Source organism: Condylura cristata, unplaced genomic scaffold (genome assembly GCF_000260355.1).
Source record: "Condylura cristata isolate star-nosed mole 26May11 unplaced genomic scaffold, ConCri1.0 scaffold00018, whole genome shotgun sequence".
NCBI lineage: Eukaryota > Metazoa > Chordata > Mammalia > Eulipotyphla > Talpidae > Condylura > Condylura cristata.
Genome location: NW_004567119.1, coordinates 39874609 through 39896249, shown reverse-complemented (window position 1 = coordinate 39896249; position 21641 = coordinate 39874609). Strand labels below are relative to the sequence as shown.

General features: G+C 54.5%; 1 protein-coding gene across 1 annotated transcript in view; it reads left to right on the top strand.

Moving 5' to 3' along the window:
- Window positions 1-21641, top strand: part of PLEKHA6 (pleckstrin homology domain containing, family A member 6) — a 130088-nt gene that overhangs the window by 77373 nt on the left and 31074 nt on the right. The window contains exons 4-7 of the mRNA XM_012726786.1: window positions 16032-16112; window positions 16703-16817; window positions 20546-20650; window positions 21273-21393. Of these exons, the coding sequence (XP_012582240.1) occupies window positions 16032-16112; window positions 16703-16817; window positions 20546-20650; window positions 21273-21393 (422 nt within the window). The remainder of the gene's footprint in view (window positions 1-16031; window positions 16113-16702; window positions 16818-20545; window positions 20651-21272; window positions 21394-21641) is intronic.

The window sequence follows — 21641 nt, the reverse complement described above, 5'->3', positions numbered from 1 at the left end:
AACGAAGTATACTGCCGAGGGGAGCAGCGGGTGGGTCAGGAGAGGTCTGCTGCGCCATGTGGTCACCTCCGGTGCCCAGATCGAACTCATGCTGAAGTGGCCTTAGCTTTTCAGTGCTGTGCTTTAGCCCACTGCCCCACCAGGGAGGGCCCTCTTTTTTTTATTTATTTATGCAACAAGGCTGGGGTGCAGGCCAGTGGCGCAGGGTAGGGGTGAGAAGACTCACCAGAGACACAGTGGGGAGAAGAACAGGCAGATCCACTGGAATACACTGCTGAGGAGAGCAGTGGGCGGGACAGGAAAGGTCTGTTGTGCCCTGTGGGTCAGCTCCCTGCCAGGCATCGAACCCATGCCATAATGTCTGGCTATAGCTTGATAGCATTTAGACTTTTTAACCCTTTGGGCCACCAGGGAGGCCCTGATCTGCTTTCTATTGCTGTAGATGAGTTTGCAATTTTAGAATTTTATGTAATGGAACCATAAAGCACCTGCTGTTATTTGGGAGAGGTATGGTTTCTTTCACTCAGTGTAATTATTTTGTAATCCATCCACACTGTTGTATAGATCAATAATTCATTTCTTTTTATATTATTATAATACTATGTTATAATAACATGCTAAGTCATATTTAGTGGTATGGACACAAATACTGTGTCACCTATTTGTGACATTTGAGTTGTTTGCAATTATTAAAATAAGTTCCATGTATCACCTGTTTGTGACATTTGAGTTGTTTGCAATTATTAAAATAAGCTCCATGGTCGCTTGTGTACAAGCCTGTGTGTGGACATGTGCTTTCTTCTCTTTGGGTAAGTGCCTAGGAATCAGTGGACTGTATGGTAACTGTAGGTTTAACTTTTTTTTTTTATTAAATATTTATTTATGCACACAAGAACTGGGGTACAGGCCAGAGGTGCAGGGGGAGTGAGTGGATTCCCCAGAGACAGTGGGGAGCAGAACAGGCAGCTTGATGAAGTACACTGCTGAGGGGAGCTGTGGGCAGGTCAGGAGAGGTCTTCCGGGCCATGTGGGTCACCTCCGGGGCTGGGGATCGAACTCAGGCTGCAGTGGCTGCAGACAGTTCATAGTGCTGCGCTTTAACCCTAGTGCCACAAGGGAGATCCTCATTTCTTCATTTTCTTCACAGTGTCTTTTGAAGAGCTATGTTTTTTTGTTTTTGTTTTTGATGAAGTTCATTTGATGGGTATTTTCTCTAGAGTTTGTATATTGTGTTTCATATTTAAGAAATGTCTACCAAATCTAAATTCACTTGGATTTTCTCCTATGTTTTCTCCTTCAGTCCCATAGTTTGAGTTTCTTTTTAGGTCTTAGTATTTGGCCCATTTGAAGTTACTTAATTATTTTATTATTATTATTTTTATTTGTGTCTATAGAGAAGAACTAGGGTACAGGCCAGAGGTGCTGTGGGGAGAATGAGAAGCTTCCCCAGAGACAGAGTGGGGAACAAAATGGGTTGGATTGACTGAAACACACTGCTGAAGGGAGCAGCGGGCAACACAGGACGGGTCTGCTGCACCACGTGTGGGTTAGTTCTCTGGCCTGGGACTGAATTCAGGCCATTGGGCAACAAGTGCTGAGATCAACCCCTAGGTTACCAGGGAGGCCCCTTAGAGTTATTATTTTTTTTTAAAGATTTTTTTTATTTATTTGCGCATACAGAACAGGCCAGAGGCTCAGGGGCGGCGAGAGGCTTCACCAGAGACAGAGTGGGGAGCAGAACAGGCAGATCTTCGAAGTATACTGCTGAGGGGAGCAGCGGGTGGGTCAGGAGAGGTCTGCCACGCCATGTGGATCTCCTCCGGGGCAGGCGGGGATCGAACTCATGTGGAAGTGGCTTTAGCTTCTCAGTGCAGTGCTTTAACCCGCTGCGCCACCAGGGAGGGCCCAGAGTTATTTTTTTAATAGTAGAACCAAGGTATTTTTGTTTTGTGGGCTTTGCTTGTTTTTTTCATTATGGATCTTCAATTTTTCCAGAACCATGTACTAAAAAGCCTGTCATCCCCTAACTGTAGTACCTTTAGTACCTCATAGAGCGCCAGTTGGCCATACCTGCAGTTCATAGAAGGACTCCAATCTGTTCCTCTAGCGCTACCTGTGTCTTCCTGCTGATACCACACTGGCTTGATCACTGTAGCTTTATGATAAGCCTTGAAAGCAGGCAGTTTAAGTCTTCCCCTTTTACTCTTCTTTTTAAAAGTTTTCTCTTTATTCTAGGCCCTTCACATTGCCATATGAGTTTCAGAATCAGCTTGTCAATTTTTACAAAGGACCTGTTGGGACTGTGTTAAATCTATAGAAAATTTTGGGGGGAGCTACTTTTTGGGGAGGGAGCTCCTATCTTAAAAATGGCCCATGCAAACATTTTATCTCCCCTTTTATTTAGATTTTAATTTCTCTCAGCAGTTTTTTATAGCTTTTGCATATCTTTAGTGAAACTTACTTTTATGGTATAATAAATGGTGGTTTAAAGTACTCCATTTTTCATTGTTTACTGCTAGGATATAGCGATACCGATATTTCCACAATGACTTCATACTCTCAGCCCCTCCCTACTCGTTTTTTAAAGCTTGATTGACCAGAACAAGAAGTCTGGGGATATGGAGGTTTTGGGCATTTTCGTCAGTTGATAAGCTCCGCCTTGTAACAACAGCACTAGCTTCTATTATAAAATCCTTTCCCGGTTTAAGTCAATCACCAGTCGCCTGCCTTGTCCATAAAAGGTTCAGGAAGAGGGGACGGTAGGGGAAATCTAGCTCTCCACAGCAGACCTCCCGTAGATTCCTGGGGCGTTCTTGAGGGTGACTGAACCGCCTGACTGACAGGATGCAGCCCCTTTAAGAAAGCAGCACCAGCCAGCCTGGGCCACTGGGAAGGCGGCCTGCAGATAAGATAAGGCCCCCGGGCTGGTTTCAGCCGGGGTCCCAAGCCACAGTGGCTCAGCTTCTGATCAACAAACAGGAACCAGGGCGATAAGGAGGAGGTGCCAGCTATTAGACCCAGACTGGCAAGAGGTGGAGCAGCTAAGTCACCCCCTGGGACCTGGCGGAGAAGGGGTCTTAGTTGTGGGTGTGTGGAGTGTCCTGTCATGTCCTGTCGTGTCCTGTGTCCTTTCGTGTCCTGTGTCCTTTCGTGTCCTGTCCCGTCATGTTCGAGGTCATGGTATAAAGCCCTCCCGGACAGTTGTTGAAGGCTCTCTATGTCGTAAATTTCCGCACATACAGTAGTTAAGCTCTTTCTGCTCTACTAGTATTGCTGGGCTCGGGCGTGAGGACTTTGGAGACCACCTGCTTTTCAAACTAGAAAAGTCCTAGCAGTGTCCTGGAAAGCCTGGAGCTGCTCATTTGCAGATGAACAGATTTGCCTGTATCTCTCTCATAGATGCTTTGCTGCTGGGTTTAGATTTCTCCCAATAGCTTGTCTATTTTTCTTTATTATAATAATTTATTTTTATATCATTTTGTGCCTTTACCCATTTCCGTTGTAATCCCCATAGAGAATAGCTTGCCTATTTTCTTTAAAGATTTATTTATTTATTTATGCAGACAGAGCTGGGGTACAGGCCAAGGTATAGGTCAGTGAGAAGATTCACCAGAGACAGAGCAGGGAGCAGAATACGCAGACAGACAAAGTACACTGCTGAGGGGAGCAGCGGGCGGGTCAGGAGAGGTCTGCCACGCCATGTGGTCACCTCCGGGGCAGGGATGGAACTCATACTGAAGTGGCTTTAGCTTCTTAGTGCTGTGCTTTAACCCACTGCACCCCCCCCCCCCCAGGGCCCAGCTTGTCTGTTTACAAAGGGATAAAGAGGAGATATGTCTAACTCCTCCCTTCCTACCTTTTATCTTCATTCTCCAAAGATGATACTAAAAGAGTTTTCTGCAATTTTGAAATGTAAAGAATGCCACCTGTGGCCACGTAATTTATGCAGCTGGGTAGGTACAAGCCCACCTCTACCCGTCAAGGGGTTTCGTTCTTCATTCCTGTTACAGTCGCTACTTCCCGGCCCTCCCTGGTGGCACAATGGGTTAAAGCACAGTACTGTGAGGCTAGCCACAGCCACTAAAGCATGAGTTCAATCCCCACATCCTCTCTCTGGCAAGGGGATGTCCCATATGGCGCGGCAGACCTCTCCTAACCCACCCCAGCTCCCCTCAGCAGCATACTTTGTCAGCCTGCCTGCTCTGCTCCCCCCTCTGTCTCTGGTGAAGCCTCTCACCGCCCCTGCACCTCTGGCCTGTACCTCAGTCCTGTATGCATAAATAAATAAATCTTTAAAACAAACAAACAATTGCTACTTCTACTCTCCAAATTCCTGAGTGAGACAGGGAGTTCCGAAGGCAAAGAAACCCTCTAGTCAAACAGTCAGAAGCTGAAATCGCCTAAAAGCCTCGTGAGGAGTGTGTTTACTGCCCCTGGCTGAGAGGCCAGGGCACTTACCTTGCTGGACCTGAAGAAGCCTCCCCACTGCTTCCTGTCCCAGGGCCAGGGATGCTGCGACTACCTTTGTCTGTTCTCCCTCCTCCAGGAATAAATAAAAATATCACACCCCTCCCCCCTCCCCAGTTCCTGGCTCCTCCATTGGCCAGCTAGGCAAATATTTCATAATGTGGATTCATCCAATTGGGCATCGTGCCAGAGCCCGCACGCCCGCAGGTTGCCAGTGCGCTCCAATCAGGTGGGTCGGCCTGGGTGGGACTAAGGGCTCTGTGCATGGGAGGTGGAGAGGCAGTGCTCAGGTGGACAGACGGGCCTCCAGGTAGGAGCTGCTGCTTTCTTGCTTTCTTGGCTGGGAAGAGGGGCCGGCTGTCCATCAGGCGCCAGGCAGCCCCGCGCTGAAGGGGTTAAGGCCAGTCCCCATGTGTGGCTGTTAATGATTGCTACCCACCAGGGACCCAGTGGGTATTAAAGGGAAACCTTTCCCCTGCTCCCGAGTGTGAAAGGAGTCAGGGCGGCCACAGAGAGGAACAGACAGGAGCCGGTGAGTGATCTGTCCGGTGTGTGTTTGTCGGGGCGGCTCTGGAGCAGGCCAGGGGACGCTTTGCATACCCATTCTGCGGGCTAGGGCAGGCTTTTGTTACAACCCCGAGGCAAATTTTCAGCTTGGGGCCAGATTTCCACGCCACTCCTATTTACTAGAAGGAAGCCTTCAGGATTCCTGGGGGTGAGCTACTTGGCACAGGCGCCTGGGATACCGACCATTGTCTGTCCTGACTCGAGAGACAATGGTGTGTGGGGCCCCACACAGGGCTGGGCTAATGCCCTTCCTCTGCTCTCAGCCATTGTCTCCAGAGGAGCTAGGAGCCGAGAACGCCTCACAGCAGCCTGGCTGCTCTCACCAGGACTGGCTCCTTGACCTGGTGGATGGAGAGAGAGGGCAGTGTCAAGGGAGAGGGGGAGCAGGGAGGCTTCTTGCGGTCCTTTTGACTTACAGGCAGGGGTGGAGAGGTGGAGGGAGCCCACACTGGGAGGGGTGGGGTGCAGAGAGTTGGTGGGAGGGAGTGAGAACTTGGAACTTGTCTAGAAGACAAAGCTGTCATCTGAGAGCAAAACTGTAGTCTAGGAAGAAAGAGCCAATCTTTGGGGTTCAGCTTTCTATTACCCCGTTTTGCCTTAATTTCCCACCCAGGTCCCTCATTCCATCGACTTCCAAAACATTTGCGCTCCCTGACCAGGCACCGTGTCCTGGCAAGTGGGCTGGTGCAGGGAATGTGGCTGTGTTGGAGGAGGCGATAAGCCTGACTTTTCTGAGCGGATGATACGTGTGTGCACTTGCGCGTGTCCGTGATAACCGAGAGCCTGACTGTATCCTGCAGAGGGATGCCGTGGACACCCCCCTCTTATCCAGGGGTCCTTCTGTTCTCCTGCCTCTTTCCTTGGGAAGAAAAATGTTGGGTGACTGGTGGCGCTGCGGGCGGCCCTGCAGGGGTCTGTTGGTAGAACAGAGTGCGCCCTGTGCGACAGATTTGGAGATAAGGCTAACCCCACCCCGTGGCTTTCAGCTGGGTCCTGCCTCTGCCGGGCTGCCCGCAGGCAAACAGAAACCAGGCACAATAAGGGGGAGGTGCCAGCCACTAGACCTGCAGCAGGGCAGGAGCGAACATCGGCCAAGTTTCTGGGCATGTGAGCCAAGACAGAGGGAAACAGAGACTTGGGGAGGGGCGGGGGGAGCGGGGAGCAGGCCACTTGTCACACTCTGTTCTGCATCAAGAGCTAGCCACGGCCGTGTCTGGTGGCCCCTGTCCTTACATGCCCAGGAGAAGTGGCACGGAGGGCTTCCAGTTCTGAAGCTGCTGCTCTTCCGGGCCCAGCCAGAAGCTGCAGCAGCAGCAGGAAAGCCGCTCGTGTGCTCCAACAGGTGCGGGCAGACTCACCTGTTACTCAGATGTCACTTCCCGAGGCTGGTTTCCGTCCTGGTCGGGACCTGCACAGCATCCCTCTCCTCCCCGTGCCCTCTCCAGGCATCCCTGAGCAGTGCTCCTTCAAGCCTACAGCGAGACTGGCCGCTGGCTCCTTACCTGCTTCCCTCCCCCACCCCCTCTTGCCTTAGCTGGCTCCTGGCTGGGGTGTCTGCCTGGGATAGAGCTTCCATTCCTTCTGCTTCTCTGTAGACGCCTGACACCTGCTTACCGGATCAGGAACAGATTGTTGACCTCGATTACACCAGGCTCGGGGGAGGTGGACAAACACCTCTGTTTCTGCCATTCTCCCCTCTCCCTCCATCTTTCGGTCCTGCGGCATGTCATGCTATAATTCAGCTTCAACATTAGCTAATAGGCTCTAAAGCTCTCTGGTTAGACTGTATTTCAACTGCGAATCATGTCTTTTCCACGTGTGTCTATATTCTTCCATCATGCCTCAAAGTAAAGGTTTTAAGTAGGAAAAAAAAAAAGGCTTGGGGACGGGGAGGGGGGGGGGAGTCTCGATGCATATATTTAAAAGTGATGATTTATCCAAATTAATTTTGATTGGCCTTTGGAGTGTAGCATTTGATTTTAGATTTTTAATGTTGTGACTGGCAGCAGATTGCCCTGGCATTTTGTCTTAGCTGAAGTTTCAAGGGACTTCACATCCCCTGGAACTCTGAGTACCCATCAGCCGGTGGGAGGAAAAACTGGTTTGGAATCAGGTGTTTCACGGAATCCAAACGCATCAGAACTGCAAGGTGACTTAGGGGCACCGAGCCCAGAGCAGCCCAGCAGAACGTTCCGCCGTGGTGGGTGTGTACAGCTGTCCTGGCCGGTGCGGTGGCCGCCGACGGGACCACGCTGACCGGCAGGGCCGATGAGCCGGCCTTTCCGTGTTGTGGGGCTTTATTCATTAAATAAAGTGGCTAATGGCGCCTAAACTGGATGGCCGGGATTTGGGCTGGGGCAACTTGCTTCAATTTCTTCCTTTATTTTGTTAATGATTAAAACATCAGCGGCTTAGAGCAAGGCATGCGCCAAGCATTCTCCTGTTTGCTCTAGCTACGTGATCTTGATGAATCCTCTCTGGTATGGCTCCGTGTTACAGGTGGGGAAACTGAGTCCCAGGCAGGGAAAGTCAGTGCTAGTCAGACTCCACAGGGACTCCTGACTCAGAGGCACCGCCTCAGGGTAAGCAGCCACACTGTCTATCCCTTCTCTTCAGGCCACATTTGAAGTCTTCTTCAAAGTCCTCCAGGCCCTTTCCCGCCAGACCCTTCTGTGACCCTGGGGTGTCAGGGGAAGTGACTGTCCTCAGTCCACCCGGGAGACAGCCGCACCTCTCTCCAGGCGCTGGCTCTGCCGGTGGCCCTGTCCCCGTCACCGGGCGCTCTTTGGGTTTTCCCTACAGCAGACAGCAATCTGGGGAGATTCCTCTACTCCCAGAGTCCTTGGCAAGCTCCCCAAATACATGGGAAGTTCCAGACTCCTCACTTCTGGTGAGAGGGAGTGCTCACATTTTCCCACAATCTCTTGGGTGTCCCAGAGAGAGGAGCAGCCGAGCCATCCGTGGGGGGCCAGGCAGCCCTTTGCTTCCGTCCCTCCTGCCTTTGGCTCCCCCACCATGCCACCCTTTGGGGGGGGGCGCTTCCTGCAGAAGCAGTGGCCTAGGCTTCTGCATCCACTGGTTGGTGGCTGCCCTTGTTCCCGTTTGCAGACTGAGTGACTGCCAGCGGCCTGAAGGGCAGGAGCGGAGGGGCAGCTGGACCCCTCCCTTGCACCCTGTGAGAGGCCTGAAGCCCAGCCCCTTCCCTAGCAGTTCAGCCCCCTGAGGCAGAGGGGCCTCTGTCCTCCTCCTGGGCGCTGGCTTGTGTCCTCCTCCGCCCCGCCAGGCCCCTGGGCTGCCGCTACAGCCCTGCCAGCCAGCACCCAGCCAGCTCCTGTGTGGGAGGCGCCAGAGTCCTGGGGGGCTGCCCTGCCAGCCTGGCACCAGGCAGGGCCGACTGACACTTGCAGGTGCTCCTCACCCACACCAGGTGCTGTCGGCCCCGCTCTACTCACGGAGGTTCCCAATGACAGGGTGCAGCTTTCTCCCCTTGTTTGTGCAGCAGGCTTTGGAGCCGGTGTCTCCCCAGTCATGACCCAGCCGTGTACCCCACTCCTGCCCTGGAGGCAAGGTGCTGGGGTTGGACAGTAGCAGGACCGGCAGCCCAGGGCACCAGCGGAGTCTCCTCTCTCCTGGCACTGTGCTTGGGGCAGCAGCCTGCGCTCCCCTTCTCCCTTCTCCCCAAAAGGGCCATTGAGAGTGCGGGTTCCCTTTGTCTCCCCACCCCAAGCGGTCACTCCCTGCTGTCTGGAGGTGGGAAGCCTGCGGGTTCCCTTTGTCTCCCCACCCCAAGCGGTCACTCCCTGCTGTCAGGAGGTGGGAAGCCTGCGGGTTCCCTTTGTCTCCCCACCCCAAGCGGTCACTCCCTGCTGTCTGGAGGTGGGAAGCCTGCTGTCTGCCCAGCAGTCACTGCTATTGCTGTGGTTTCATTGTGAAGACAGGAAATCAAGGCACAGAACAAGTTGACCCTCAAATTCTGCCCCATTGGGGCTACGAAAGCATGTGTAGCTTTTGTGGGTGTGGAGGGCAGGGTATCAGGCCAGCTGCTTGCTCTCCCCATGCTTACTTACAAATTCCTGCCCGCATGGGACCTGGGGAGGGCTGGGGGCAGCGTCTGCGGATGCCAGAGCCAATCTGCTGAGCTAGGAAGGCCAATGTCTGGTTCCAAAGACCTTCCAGGGCGAGGAAGGGCCAGCTGGGCTGCCTCACCGCTGAGGGGCGGCTGAGGGTTCCCTCAGTGCTGGGAAAGGGTCAGTAACTGCTGCCCAGTCCTGCTAGCCCTAGGGAAGCTTTCCATGCTGCCCACTGTCAGAGGAGCAACTTGGAGGCACAGGGCCGGGGGATCCCCTCTCCCCCACTCCTGGCTTCTATCTGGCTTAGCTGGGCGAGGGGTGACTGAAAGAAGGAAAATGTGGCTTGAAGCAGGCGGCTCTGTTCCTCCTTCCTTGTTTCCTGTTGCCCTTAGCTGGAGCCTAACAAAGACAGAGGGCAGGTGGCTGCCCAGTCTCTGAAGGGGAGGGGGGAGGGAGGAGGGGGAGGGGGGGTGATGCCTCCCCTTCTGCCCACAGGGACTTCTGGGTCAGGAAACACAGTTCTGAGCATTGGTAAGAGACTGGTGTTCAGACAAGTAAGGAATGCCCACCCCAGTGGCGATATTCTGTAATTCCAGGAGCAGAAAGGACGCTGGCCCCGAAGCTGGGAGGGTCCCTAGGGTGCTGGGGCACCAAGAGCTAGGGCTGCCTGGCTCCGCCCTGGAGGGTGGGGCACCCCATGGCAGAACAGCCAGTTCCCAATAAGGCAGAATTCCAATATTTTTACACATATGCTTAGACCAAATATTCACTCTGGTTATCTGGACTTTTCCAAAGACAAATGGAATTGCATAAAGCGGTTCAAACCTAAGATAGTCCCAGCCAGCGTAGAAGCTCAGTATGAAGAGTCCCCATGAAGTTCCCCTGAGTGGGACGCACATGCTCCCCCTCCATAACACCCCCCCACGCACACACACATGCACGCATGCACACATGCCAACACACACATTTCTGTGGCCCACACGCAATGCCACGAGCTGACTGAGGAGTGCAAGGCCCTCCTAGGCCTCTGACTTTGGAGGCTGTGTTCTTCCACTGCAGGAAAACAAGGGCCTCCAGGCCCGGGAGGGGGTAGGGCTGGGGGGTAACAGTGAGGAGCTGGGGGGTAACAGGAAAGAAGCTGCAGGTTGGGATGGAAGGGGGGAACCTAGGCCCTGGCTGGTCATTTCTCTCCCTTGACTCCTGAGCCAGCTCTTCCACTTTTTCTCTGAGGGAGGGGGGAGCTCACGTCCATTCCACGACTGGCCTTGGAAGGGGAGATGTGTCTTCAGCTTTTGGGGGGGGTGAGGGTGGGAGGTAGGCAGAGTTAAGCAGCAAAGAAGCCAGCCCAGGACTTACCCCCTGGACAGGCAGCCCAGTAGCCGAGCATTTTCAGATGTTAATGCTTGCTTGAGGAAGGGTAACCTATTTCTGCTTTTTTGGAAATCACTGTGGCCAAGGATGAGGAGGGGTGAGGCCAGGGCGGCCAGAGCACCCAGGGCGGAGGGGAGAGAGAACAAGTACACGTAGCAGGCTTGCAGCTGGGTCCTGGGAGCACTCTGAGCTCGTATTTTGATCCGCAGTAGTGCATGGAAAAGAAGCAGTGTCATTTGGAGGGGACCCCTCTAATTCCTAGAGGGGTGACCAGGGCCTGACCCCTACCCCACCCCAATCAGTCTCTTCTGAGTGGCAGGAGAACAGAGGGTCTCTGGCGAGAAGTTGGCCAGGAAAGTATTTTTCCCTAGGGGAGCTGCAGGATTCAGACACACTGGCCTGTGGAAATGTAAACTGAGTTGGCTTTTTAATTGGGACAGAATACTGGAGCCGATAAAGCTCCTTGAGAATACGAAGACTGCAGGAGCCAAGCCTCTCCCCACCTTCGCGGACTCCACAGCGGCAGACGTCCTCTCCGGAGCGTGGACAGTCTAGGCTGGAAGTTGCTAGCTGGTGGGAGGAGCAGGCAGGGTGGCCCCGGCTGCCCTGCTCCCCCTTTCCTGAGGAGCTGTGATGCCGGAGTGGAGCATCCTGGCGTGGGGAAGCCTGGCCAGGGCTGTGCTCTGTCAGCAAGTTCTCAGGGGCTATGGAAATGAAGCAGCTTTGTGTGTGGCAGATAACTAAGGGGCGGGGGCAATACAAGGAGCTGAATGCATGTCCTTAGTGGTTCAATATTTATCACGCAGGAAGCTCTGGGCGTCCAGCCTGGGCGTGCGTGCGTGCGTGCGTGCATGCGTGCGTGACGCGCCTCCGCAAACACGCTGGCAGCAAAGGGCCGTGAAGACCCTGGTTGTTGTTCTTTGGACTGTGGCGAGGGGGAGGGCTGAGCGCTGAGCTGCCTCTGGGTGCGGCTGTCCTGAGGACGTACGGGCTGACAGGATAGAGCCCCTTCTCTGGAACCTGGCATGTTTATTCCTTGGTTGGTTTGTTGAGCAAAATGGCCCTACCTGTCTTCTCTTGGGCATCGAACATTTCGCATGGTGAAAGTTCGCACTTACTGTTTCCTGGAATGGGAAGGCGGGCGGTGCATGGAGAAACCAGGGAACATCGAAGTCAACTGCTAGCTCTCATGACCGTGGACTGCACGCTCCATCCTGCCACGCCTCTCTGCGCTGCTGGCCCTGCCGCCGTGGCCACATTTGTAGGTCCAGCCGATAAGGTGGCCATCGGATGGGGGTTGGCACAGGCTTCCATCGCCTTAGCCGCTCAAGTTCCCTTTCTCTGGGTGGAAACGGCAGAGGTGCCTTTCGAGATGTACTCATTCTTGAGAAATGGCCTGCTCGCCTGTTCTTGGTTCCCTTTTCTAATGCTCTGTTCCCGGTTACTTCTGCCTAATGTCTAACTTAAAGCAAAGCCTGTCCTCCTGGGCAGTGTCGTGGCCAAGGAAAGTGCCCGGTGAGGCACCCTGCATGCCGCTCTGTAATTTTAGAGCCTCAACAAGCAGGGAACTCCGCAGCCTGCAGCCTGCTTCTGGTGCTGCCCGCACTGGGCATGGGAGAAGTAATTTAACTTGCAACCTCAGCAAAGGCTGTGGGAGGCCCCTGAGCTCAGCTTGACGAGAAAGGGGATATTTTTGCCTTGAGAGGAAGAAAACTCACTCCCTAGTGTACCTCCACCCTGTCCTCTGGTGCACATGAGCTTAATTTTCTTCCCCTCCTAATGAAGATGGATCAAAGCCAAGCTAGCTATTCAAAGGGGAGCCGGAGAGGGAAGCTGAGTGAGGGGATGAGGGGGCAGAAATAGAGCTTCTCTGGTGGAGAGGAAGTAATTAATTTTAAGAGCGAGCAAAGATAGGGAAGCCCTTGGTAATAGAATGTCAAATTCCAACTATAGGTGGTTAAAAATGCAGCCAGCGTGGAGAGCTTTTGTTCATCCGTCCAACAGATATTTACCGAGGACCTACTGTGTGGGCAAAAGGACATCAGGAGAGGAGCCAGCTCTCTGGAATGGTGGCAGGGCCCAAGTCACTGGCCTAGGGGTGGGGAGAGTCTTAGCTCTCGGCTGCAGGAGCAGCTCTCCGGAAGTACGTGAAAGGGCTGAGGGAGCTGATGCTTGATTTTAGGGTTCATCGCTTCTGTGTCAGCTGCTGTTGTCCCCTGTTCTATCTGAGCAGCTGGTCTCAGCGAGGGTTAAATGTCGGTCGTTTGTTTTTCCACTCACTGCATCGCTCCCTCAACAGTTCTGTCTTCGATTCAAAATATTAGATTAGCACCTCCCTCCCGGTGTCCGTTGTGACATCACAGAATTGCCATAACAGCAGACTGTGATGTCAACAGAATCATGCTTTTCGTTTGCTGCTGCAAAGAACTACATTGGCCAGAAGGGAACGTGTCATCCGAAGACAAAAATGGAATAATATTGAAAGCCGGAGGATCTGACATGTGATATGAGGAACAATGCCTAAACAATACAAGGTAGAGACTCAGGAGCCACTGTGAGAACCTTCCTAGACACCCAACACTCCCCAAGACGGCCCGAGGCAGGCTTGGCTGGGGTAGGGGATGGAAGAGGTGACTTTCAGAAGGTCCTCGCAGCCCACGGACCCTGACGCAGGACGCTGAGGAAAGGCGAGATCTGACCATCTTCGGCCTCTGGAGAGTTCAGGGAATTAACGACCACGCAAACCTTGCCCCGAGCACATCTGCCAGTCACCAGCTGGAATTTATCATATCGCCTCTGGAAAGATTTTCAGAAACAAACCCACGGTGACCCCCTCTGAACTCCATTTGCTGCCCTCCTCACAAACTTCGGGAGAAGCTTTCCTTGCAGCGAAAGAAGCCGCGTCCTCGCCACCAACACTTGGAGCCACAGCCCGCACCTCTGTGTCCTACCTGCTGGACACCCGCTGGACCTTGCCAGGTGGAGGCGAGCCCCAGGGGGCGGTGCCCGTCAGGAGCGTGTGAGGAGACGTTGCCAAGACGATCCATTCATTATGCTCCTGTGTGCACACGGCTGGCAGGCTGGGAGGGAGAGGAGACATCATCAGTGTCAGCAGCCCGACAGCGGAAGCAGCGTAGCGGCCCGTGAACCTGGAGCTTCGTTTGATCCTGTGCCCTGAGGATCACGAGGGGCTCAGAAGCAGCAAGTGACTTAGACGCAGGCAGTGCCCGGGCAGGGAGGCAGAGGACGCCTTCCCGCAGGCTGGATGAGTGTGCCGGGCAGATGGGAACGCGGCTCCCAACTCCTCCACCCGCCCAGCACCTCTGTGTCCTTAGCTCAGTGAGGTCGGACGACCTGGAATTCAGGGCGCCTTTCTCTCCACCTCAGCGTTTTTCTTCTGGGGACCTGAACGGGCTGCTAGCATCTCCTGCTGGCTTGTTCTGCCTCCAGCAGTCTGGCAGGCAGCACTGGCTGAATGCTAGGAAGCCTCAGCCCCCCAGGGCACCTGGGCACCCCTTGCTACCCAGGGAGAGCCCCTCCCCCTCTCCCGGTGCCTGGCTGGGAGGAGGGGAAGCAGCGGCCTGCTGGGGCTGCCCCCTGGCCCTGCAGAGCTCTGAGCCAGCCCGAGGACTTACCTTCCAGAGGGATGGTAGGAGCAGGGTGGCCGGGCGGGTCTTCTGAGGCTGCTGGATGTGGGACTGAACTGCCAAAAAGATGCTGAAGTTTCGGGCTGATCGGCGGGTCAGGTAGGGATTTCTGCCACGAACCGGGAGCCAAGTCAAGCAAGAGCAGGCCGAGTTGGCAGCTCATGGGATCCGGGGCCCCGGGATGAGGGACCTGCCTGCCACGACCTGGAGAAGGGAGAGTAGTTAGGTCAATGGCTGCTGCATTGCAGTGCTTGCAAAGGGGAAGCTATTTTGAAATTGGTAGCGCCGGCATGGAGAGAGGACGTCATTTGTAGGGGTTGCTGGGTAGGAGAGTCTGGGACAAGGAGGACTCCAGCAGACCCTGAAAGACTGCCAGCGACAGCAGACCGCAGCTGGGGGGTGTCTGTGTGTGTGCCTGTGTGTCTGTCCCACTGCTCTCAGGGAGTTTCAGCAGTTAACACAAGGACATGGAAAGCTATGGGGGTGAGGGGGCGGCAGGTGCTCTGCTCCCCTGAGAAAAAGCAGAGACCTTGGCACCTCAAGGATCCGAGCTGTCACAGCCCCCCTGACCACCAGCTCCCCCACCACCACTAGATGGGGCAGAGCCCCATAAGGGTGACTGTAGCAGCTTCCTCCCTCACGGAGATTCCCTGCAGTTGAGGAAAGCACTCTCAGAGGGAGGAGGAAAGGGGGGCGGAGTTTCAGACGAGGGAGCTGGCTTGGTTATTCTCGTTAGAACCCAGGCCCCATCCAGGGTCCCGCAGGCAAGTCAGGCTGGACAGCCCAGGTTTCGGCACAGACGGTAGCCACCACCTGCTGGGCCTCACCTTCTCTGTCTGACTGTCTCGAAAGTGAAGATGCACTTTGAAGTTATCCTTAGCAGACGCAGCTAGAGAGGGATCTTTGCTCCCAGGCAGCTCAAGGGCTAGTTCCTTCCTTCTGAAGGTCTCTGAGCCGACTGGCGAGTTGCCATCGGAGCTGGCCCTGGTCTGGGCAAGGCTCACTGGTTTGGGGGCAGGATCCACAGCCTGGCACAGCGTGGCAGGCTCTGTCCAGGTGCCAGCTTCTTAGGGTAGGCTCTGGTCTCTGCAGCACCTCGCAAGAGGGACAAGTAAAGAGGACCCTAAAGCCCCCCTCCCCCCACACTCACACACGCTGCCCCCCCCCCCACGCTGGATACTGAGTCCCCTGATGGCAGACTCCGCCTCAAATGGCTGCCGCGTGTGTACCAGCCACTCTCCACATCTGTCTGCTGCCTTCCCTCCTTGCCCTCCCGAGGCCTAGCTCAGCCTTGGCATTCAGTCTGCCAGAGGGGCCGCAGCAGGAATTCCCCAAAGGGCTCCCCAGCTCTCTGTGTCTGCCTGGTAGCCCCTTCCTCTGGCCGACTTCCCTCTGCTAGTCACTCAAGTCCAGGTCAGCGCCCTCGTCTCAGCCCTTGGACCAGAGACCGGGGTTCGAGTCGGCGTGGCTCCCAGCCTAAGTTCCAGAGTGGAATTTCTGGGTCTCCTGTTTCCCTTAAGGAGAGTGATGGAAGCTAAAGCTGGAGAGGAAGGAGTCCAAGGTCACGAGATTGTTCTTTGCACGAGCAGGGAGTGAGCAGTTTCAGCTGGGGCGTGACAGGAGCTGTCCCTGGGGGAGCCTGCCGCTCATCTCTGCTGTTGGAACCCCCACCAACCTCACCAACCTCACGCAGGCATGGCCAGGGTGGCCCCGAAAGGCCTAGGTGGGCCTGATTTCCCATCTCATGGGCCTGTGAACCGCCGACACTGACCAGGGTCATCGATCCCGACGAGGGGCAGAGGGACACGGCCTGGTGCCTACATGTTCCCGTGCCCCCAGGTCTGTCCACCTTAGTCTGTCTCAACCATCTCTGCCTTTGCTCTGACCTCTCTCTCTCTTGCCTCTGCAGCCACAATGAAAGACGGACCACGTTTCTCCACCCAGTGACCGGACAGGTCCCGGAGGAAAACAAAAAATTCAACTTGAAAACGTACGTGAGCCCTCTCCGGAAGTCCTCCAGCTCGCCTTCCTGGCCGCCCAGCACCTGGGTCAGGGAGGGGTGGGGAGCAGAAGGGAGAGGAGGGAAAGATGCTGCGACCCTCTGGCAGGGCTGCTTATCCTCTTTCCCCAGAATTGCTGACCTCAGGTGGGCACCACCCACAGGTCCAGCTGAAGCGGAGGGACAGGCCTGAGGCCCGGCAGCACCCCAGGGGCCTCTGAGGGGGGAGTGAGGCTCCTGGTAGAACCACAACAGCTGAGTGCTAATTTCTCTCACTGTGGATCTTGCTGAATAAAAGAAAAAAGGTCACTAAGTTTCCCAGAGGCCGCTGGGCCATTGTGTCTTTAAATTAGAAGGAGAAAGAGTTCTGAAATCCTGGGGTGCAGGCTTTGAAAAAAATTGACTGGAGAGAAAGAATGTCCAGGGTTAGTGGCATAGAATCTCAACACAGAGGAGGGAGCCACTCAGATGACCGCCCGATGGCACTCAGCGGGGCAGGGTGGGGAGAAGGGATGGGTGGGTCCCTTGGCTTCTTGGTTCTGACGCGTCTCTTTCTTCTTTCCTGGTCAACCTGAAATCAGATCGGCCTTGGACATGTCCAGTAAAGCAGGTGGGAAGCGGGTGGCTACTGCCAACAGTGACCTCACCAACCACAACATGGTGTCCGAGGTCCCTCCGGAGCGGTCCAACATCCGGGTAGGTCCAGGCCCTAGGGCGAGCTGGGGGGCAGGGGTGCTGGGGAATGGATCAGCTTCCCCATCTGTCTCTTTAGGCTCCATACGCAGACAGAGTGGCCCAGGAGGGGAGTGGACGCAGGAGGAGGACAGACCAGAGCTTTCTAGAAGACCTACATCTAGACCATGGGCTCGCAGCCTGGGCCCAGCCCTCAGCTGGGGCCGCACAGCTCTCTGTGGCGTGGGTCTTCCTGCTCACTGCAGGGCGGTGGTCAGTTCCTGACCTCCAGCCACTTGATGCAACAGCCCCCAGCACCCAAAATGTCCCTAGCTCTTGCTATATGTCCCCTAGAGCACAAATTACCCCACCCTATGGAGAGGAGTTGACTTATGGGCACAGCAAAAGAAGACTATGTCGTGAAGGACTTAACACATCTCAGAAGGGGCAAGAAAGGCAGAGAACCTGAGGAGGGAGCGGAAGTCCAGAGAAAGGCGAAGCGGGGGTCCTGAAGGGGGTGGGGTCTCAAAGTGGGTTTTAGCTGTGCTGTGGTGAGGGGAAGCACTGACAAGGGCATGGGCAAGGGGCTGGCGAGGGCAGAGGCCTTCGGAGGAGAAGGGAGCGGCCTGCAGCGACACTGAAACACAGGCCTGTCTTGGAGAGGCCATGTGGTCCTGCACAGTGGGCCAGAGCTATCTGTATTAGCAAGTTAAATCTGGGGCCTCCCTGGTGGCTCAGCGGGTGGGGCGCAGCACCATGAGGCTCCCCAAAGCCACTGCAGCCTGAGTTCGATCCCCGGCCAGGGAGTGGACCCACACAGTGCAGCAGACCACTCCTGTCTCGCCCGCTGCTCCCCTCAGCAGGGTATTTTGGTACATCTGCCTGTTCTGCTCCCCATTCTGTCTCTGGTGATTCCTTTCACACCTCTGGCTTATATGGCCTGCACTCCTGTTCTTATATGCATAAATAAATAAATCTTTGGGGGGAAAAAAGTTAAATCTTGAAAACATAATGTTGAGTAAAAAGTAAGTTGCAGAATATGAAAAATATACCACTTACATAAAGTGTGTTTTATAAGCATGGAAGGCGATACTACATATTTTTAGATGGAGCTGAAATTCAAGCACTTCGCTGTGGACAGGCAGACTAATTTTGGGTCAAGGTTTGCCTCCAGGGAGCAAGAAAAGGTAATGAGATTGAGTAGAGGCTCAAAGGGAACTGGCTCTACTTGGCATATTTTATTAGAGAAAAAGCAACACATTGTGGCGACTTAGTCTCTACTTTGTGGAAATGCTCAAAATCTTTTTTTTTAATGTAAAGGAACTTGACTGTGAAGTGGGGTGGGGCAGAGGCCGAAACTGGCAAACACACGGGCCGGAGGGAGGTCTTGCTGGCTAGCTTGGGATTCGAGGTGTTGGAGGCTGGACTGTGGGTTGTGCAGGGGAAAGTCACTGCCAGTGAGTTAAAGGCTGTGCTGTCCAGAGGAGCTGGGAAGGGGCCCGATAGCCTGGAAGGACCCTCTTCCTGAGATAGCCAGCTGCAGGGTCATGAAACGGGGGCACAGGAGACAGACACGCTCCTGCCAAAGTCCTCAACTCTGGCAGGAGAATGGGAGGTTGGCTGGACAGGACCTGGGGGGCTTAAGAGTGTGCCCAAGGTTTGGTAAGCAGGGATGGTGGTCAGTAAAGGACTTAGGAGATACTGGCCGCTGAGGTCAAAGGCTGGACCTGTGGGGCTCCGACCCAGTTGTGTGCGGGTTCTTGCAGCCAAGCAGGCCGGCAGGTGCTTGGCTTGGCCTCAAAATGTTTGGAAAGAGGGGCGCATAGGATAGGGAGGGGCCTGCAGGAGAGTGGCCAAAGTGGGGGACTAGGGAATTGGCTTCCAGGCAGTGGAGAGAGGGGCGAAATTGTGAAAGATGACAGTGACCAGGGACCTGCATGTTTGGGGGGGGTCATTTCTCCACATGGCTAATTGCAGCCATAATCTGTGGGCTTTCGATAGTGAAGTTCAGAAAATAATTTCATTTCCCAGCTAAGGTGCACTTCATAATAAAATCCATTCTTCTTTCCTCCCTTCTTCGAGTATTCACTAAGGGCTTGTTATAGCGAACCCCTTTCGCGCTCTGGTAGTGAAGAGGTGAACAGAGAGAAGCTTCTTCCCCACAAAGAGCAAGCCTCGGGGAGCCAGCGGGGCTCTGTGGAGTGGGGTGGGGGACAGCAGCAGGCTCTAAAGGGTGAGTTGAGATTGAGCAGTGGACACCCCCACCCCCATGGGCAAAGACATGGGGATAGGGAGAACTCCAGAAGCTGAGCGTGACCAGAGGCAGAAAGTGTGGGCTGAGCGTGACCAGAGGCAGATCTCCCAGACCCATCCTTGGGTGCTGTCCTGAGGAAGCTGAGGAGCCTGAGTTCTACTCTACGTGATGAGCAGCCATGAGAAATTTTAAACAAGAGAATAATGGCAATGGGTTTTAGAAAAATTGCCAGGGTGACAGCGGGAAGGGCCGACCCCTCCCAGGCACCAACAGAGGAATCGAGAAGCAGCACAGTTGTGAGAACCGTTGCACCGACTCGTGACACTGCATCACGGTATGTGGGTGGGGGCATGGGTCGCCACGGGGGGTTCTAGTTTGGCCCCTGGGCGAGTACTACTCAGCAAGGCTATAGATATAGAACAGGTTTCACTAGAAAGAAGATGAACTTGGTTTTGCATTTATGAAATCCTGGCCTAAGAAGTGGACCCGTGTGAGGAGAGGCCTTGGAGACATAGTGGGGGATTTTCAGCATGTGCCGTGTGGTTGAGGCAACCACGCATTGAGAGATCACACAGGCACAACGTACAAGCAAGAACAGAGGATCCAAGCTTGTTTAAGGTCCACTACTTGGAGTCAAGGTGGAGACTGAGAAGCAGTGGCCACAGGTGGAGAGAGCCAGAGAAGTCAAAAGAAGAGTTTCAGGGCGACAGGAGGGTTGATGTCCAGTGCTTTAGACTGAGCAGGGACGAATGTTCATTGGTGGCATTGCAGCAGAGACGATGTGGAGGAGCCCTGGGAGTGTGCAGGAGGAGAGGAAGCCTATCCCTGAAGAGACAAGGAAGAGATTAAAAAAAAAAAATGTGCAGAATTGAAAGAGGTGCCCTTGAGTTAATAAACAGGTCCTGTTTCAGGGCACCCCAATGTGAAGTGGGTTGCCTGTCTGTGGGTCCTCACCTGCACACTTAAAATTTAATTATACTGCAGGCACACACAAAAATAATGGGTTTATTTACAAAAGGGGAAAGGAAAAGGAACAATCCAGGGAAAGAGAGAAAGAGAGAGAGAGAGACAAGTTAACTAGAACATCCTACCAGCTCAGCTGACTTGGAACTCCAGTACACTGATAGCCACCAGCCACACGGTTCAGAGAGAGAACTCGTCTAAAATGGCTCGCCGTATATCCCCCAAAGTCCCAGAAAGCCTGATTAGCTCCGCCCTTGGGTCCTCGCAGTTCTCACCCTGGCACTGCTGGGAGTTGCAGTTTCCAATCGCTGGAGTAGGGGGTGGAGTCCAGAAAGCTGGATTAGGGGGTGGAGTCCACAGAACTCTGCAGAGTTCCTTCAGGACACCCTTTCCTCCTAACAGTCCAAGATTCTCTCCTGGGCCTCTGGTTGAGGGGCCCCCCAGGTGTGCACTAGAGAGAGACAGCTCTGGAGCTGTCTCCAGAGGGAGAGGAGGGAAGGCTGAGCAGCTTCCCTCTCTGTGCCCACCCTTCCAGGCAACCCGGACATCCCGGAAGGCCATCGCCTTTGGCAAACGCTCACACTCCATGAAGAGGAACCCCAACATGCCGGTCACCAAGGCGGGCTGGCTCTTCAAGCAAGTGAGTCCCCAATGCCCTTCTGCTTGCTGTAATCTGCACTTTTTCCTCATAACTATATAACAGTCCATGCATTCCTTGGTACCCCCACACCTTAGAAACCCCCTATACATTGCTATCCCTCCAACACGTGGGTATCCTCCTACCCATGTGCTATTTTAGTTTATCTCTGAAATGAATCTCCTATTTTATAAAGGCTCGGAGAAGCTGCGTACCTTCCCAAAAGTCACACAGAAATACTAGTGTCAAAGTCGAGAAGCCAGTGAGGTCTCCTGAAGGGTCAGCACTAAGGCCACCAGCCCATGGGTCAGCCTACTTAGCAGGTCCCCCTTGATATGCAGGTAGGGTGTCTCCTTGAAGTCTGGACTTCTCAGCAGTTCTTCCCAGACTGACCTTGCCCTATCCCTGCCTGGGCTCTGCTGGCTCAATCTGGCTCATCCCGTGCCCCTTTGAGCTTCACCCAGGGTGGGTGCAGGAGGGGCGCCACACCCGAGGTCTGGGCTCCTTAGCACAGAACCAGAGCAGCTATGTGGCCATGTCCGATGTCTGCAGAGTCAGCCCAGATCTCTCTGCTCTGCAGTGTCCGCCCGCCCCAGCTCACCGGTCTTCTCCTCCCTCCTCGCAGGCTAGCTCCGGGGTCAAACAGTGGAACAAACGCTGGTTTGTCCTTGTGGATCGTTGTCTCTTCTACTACAAAGGTGAGCTGCGCCTGACAGCCGTTCCCCCACTGCTTCTAACTCTGCCAGGTCCCTGGGCTCTGGCTGGATGGACTCGGCTGCCATGGGGAGGGGCAGCTGTCCCCGCTGTTGTCCTGGCTCCAGTGGGGCGTGACAGAGAAGGACAAAGCTCACAGGCTCAACACATTCACTCATCGCTCATTCCCTTCGTGTTCAGCAATATTTCCAGACGGTTCCAAGCCCTGGTGGGTGGTTGGGCGATACAGCTGGTGAGCACGCAGTCTTGTGACAGATTGTGAGGTCGGGGCGGTTGGGGG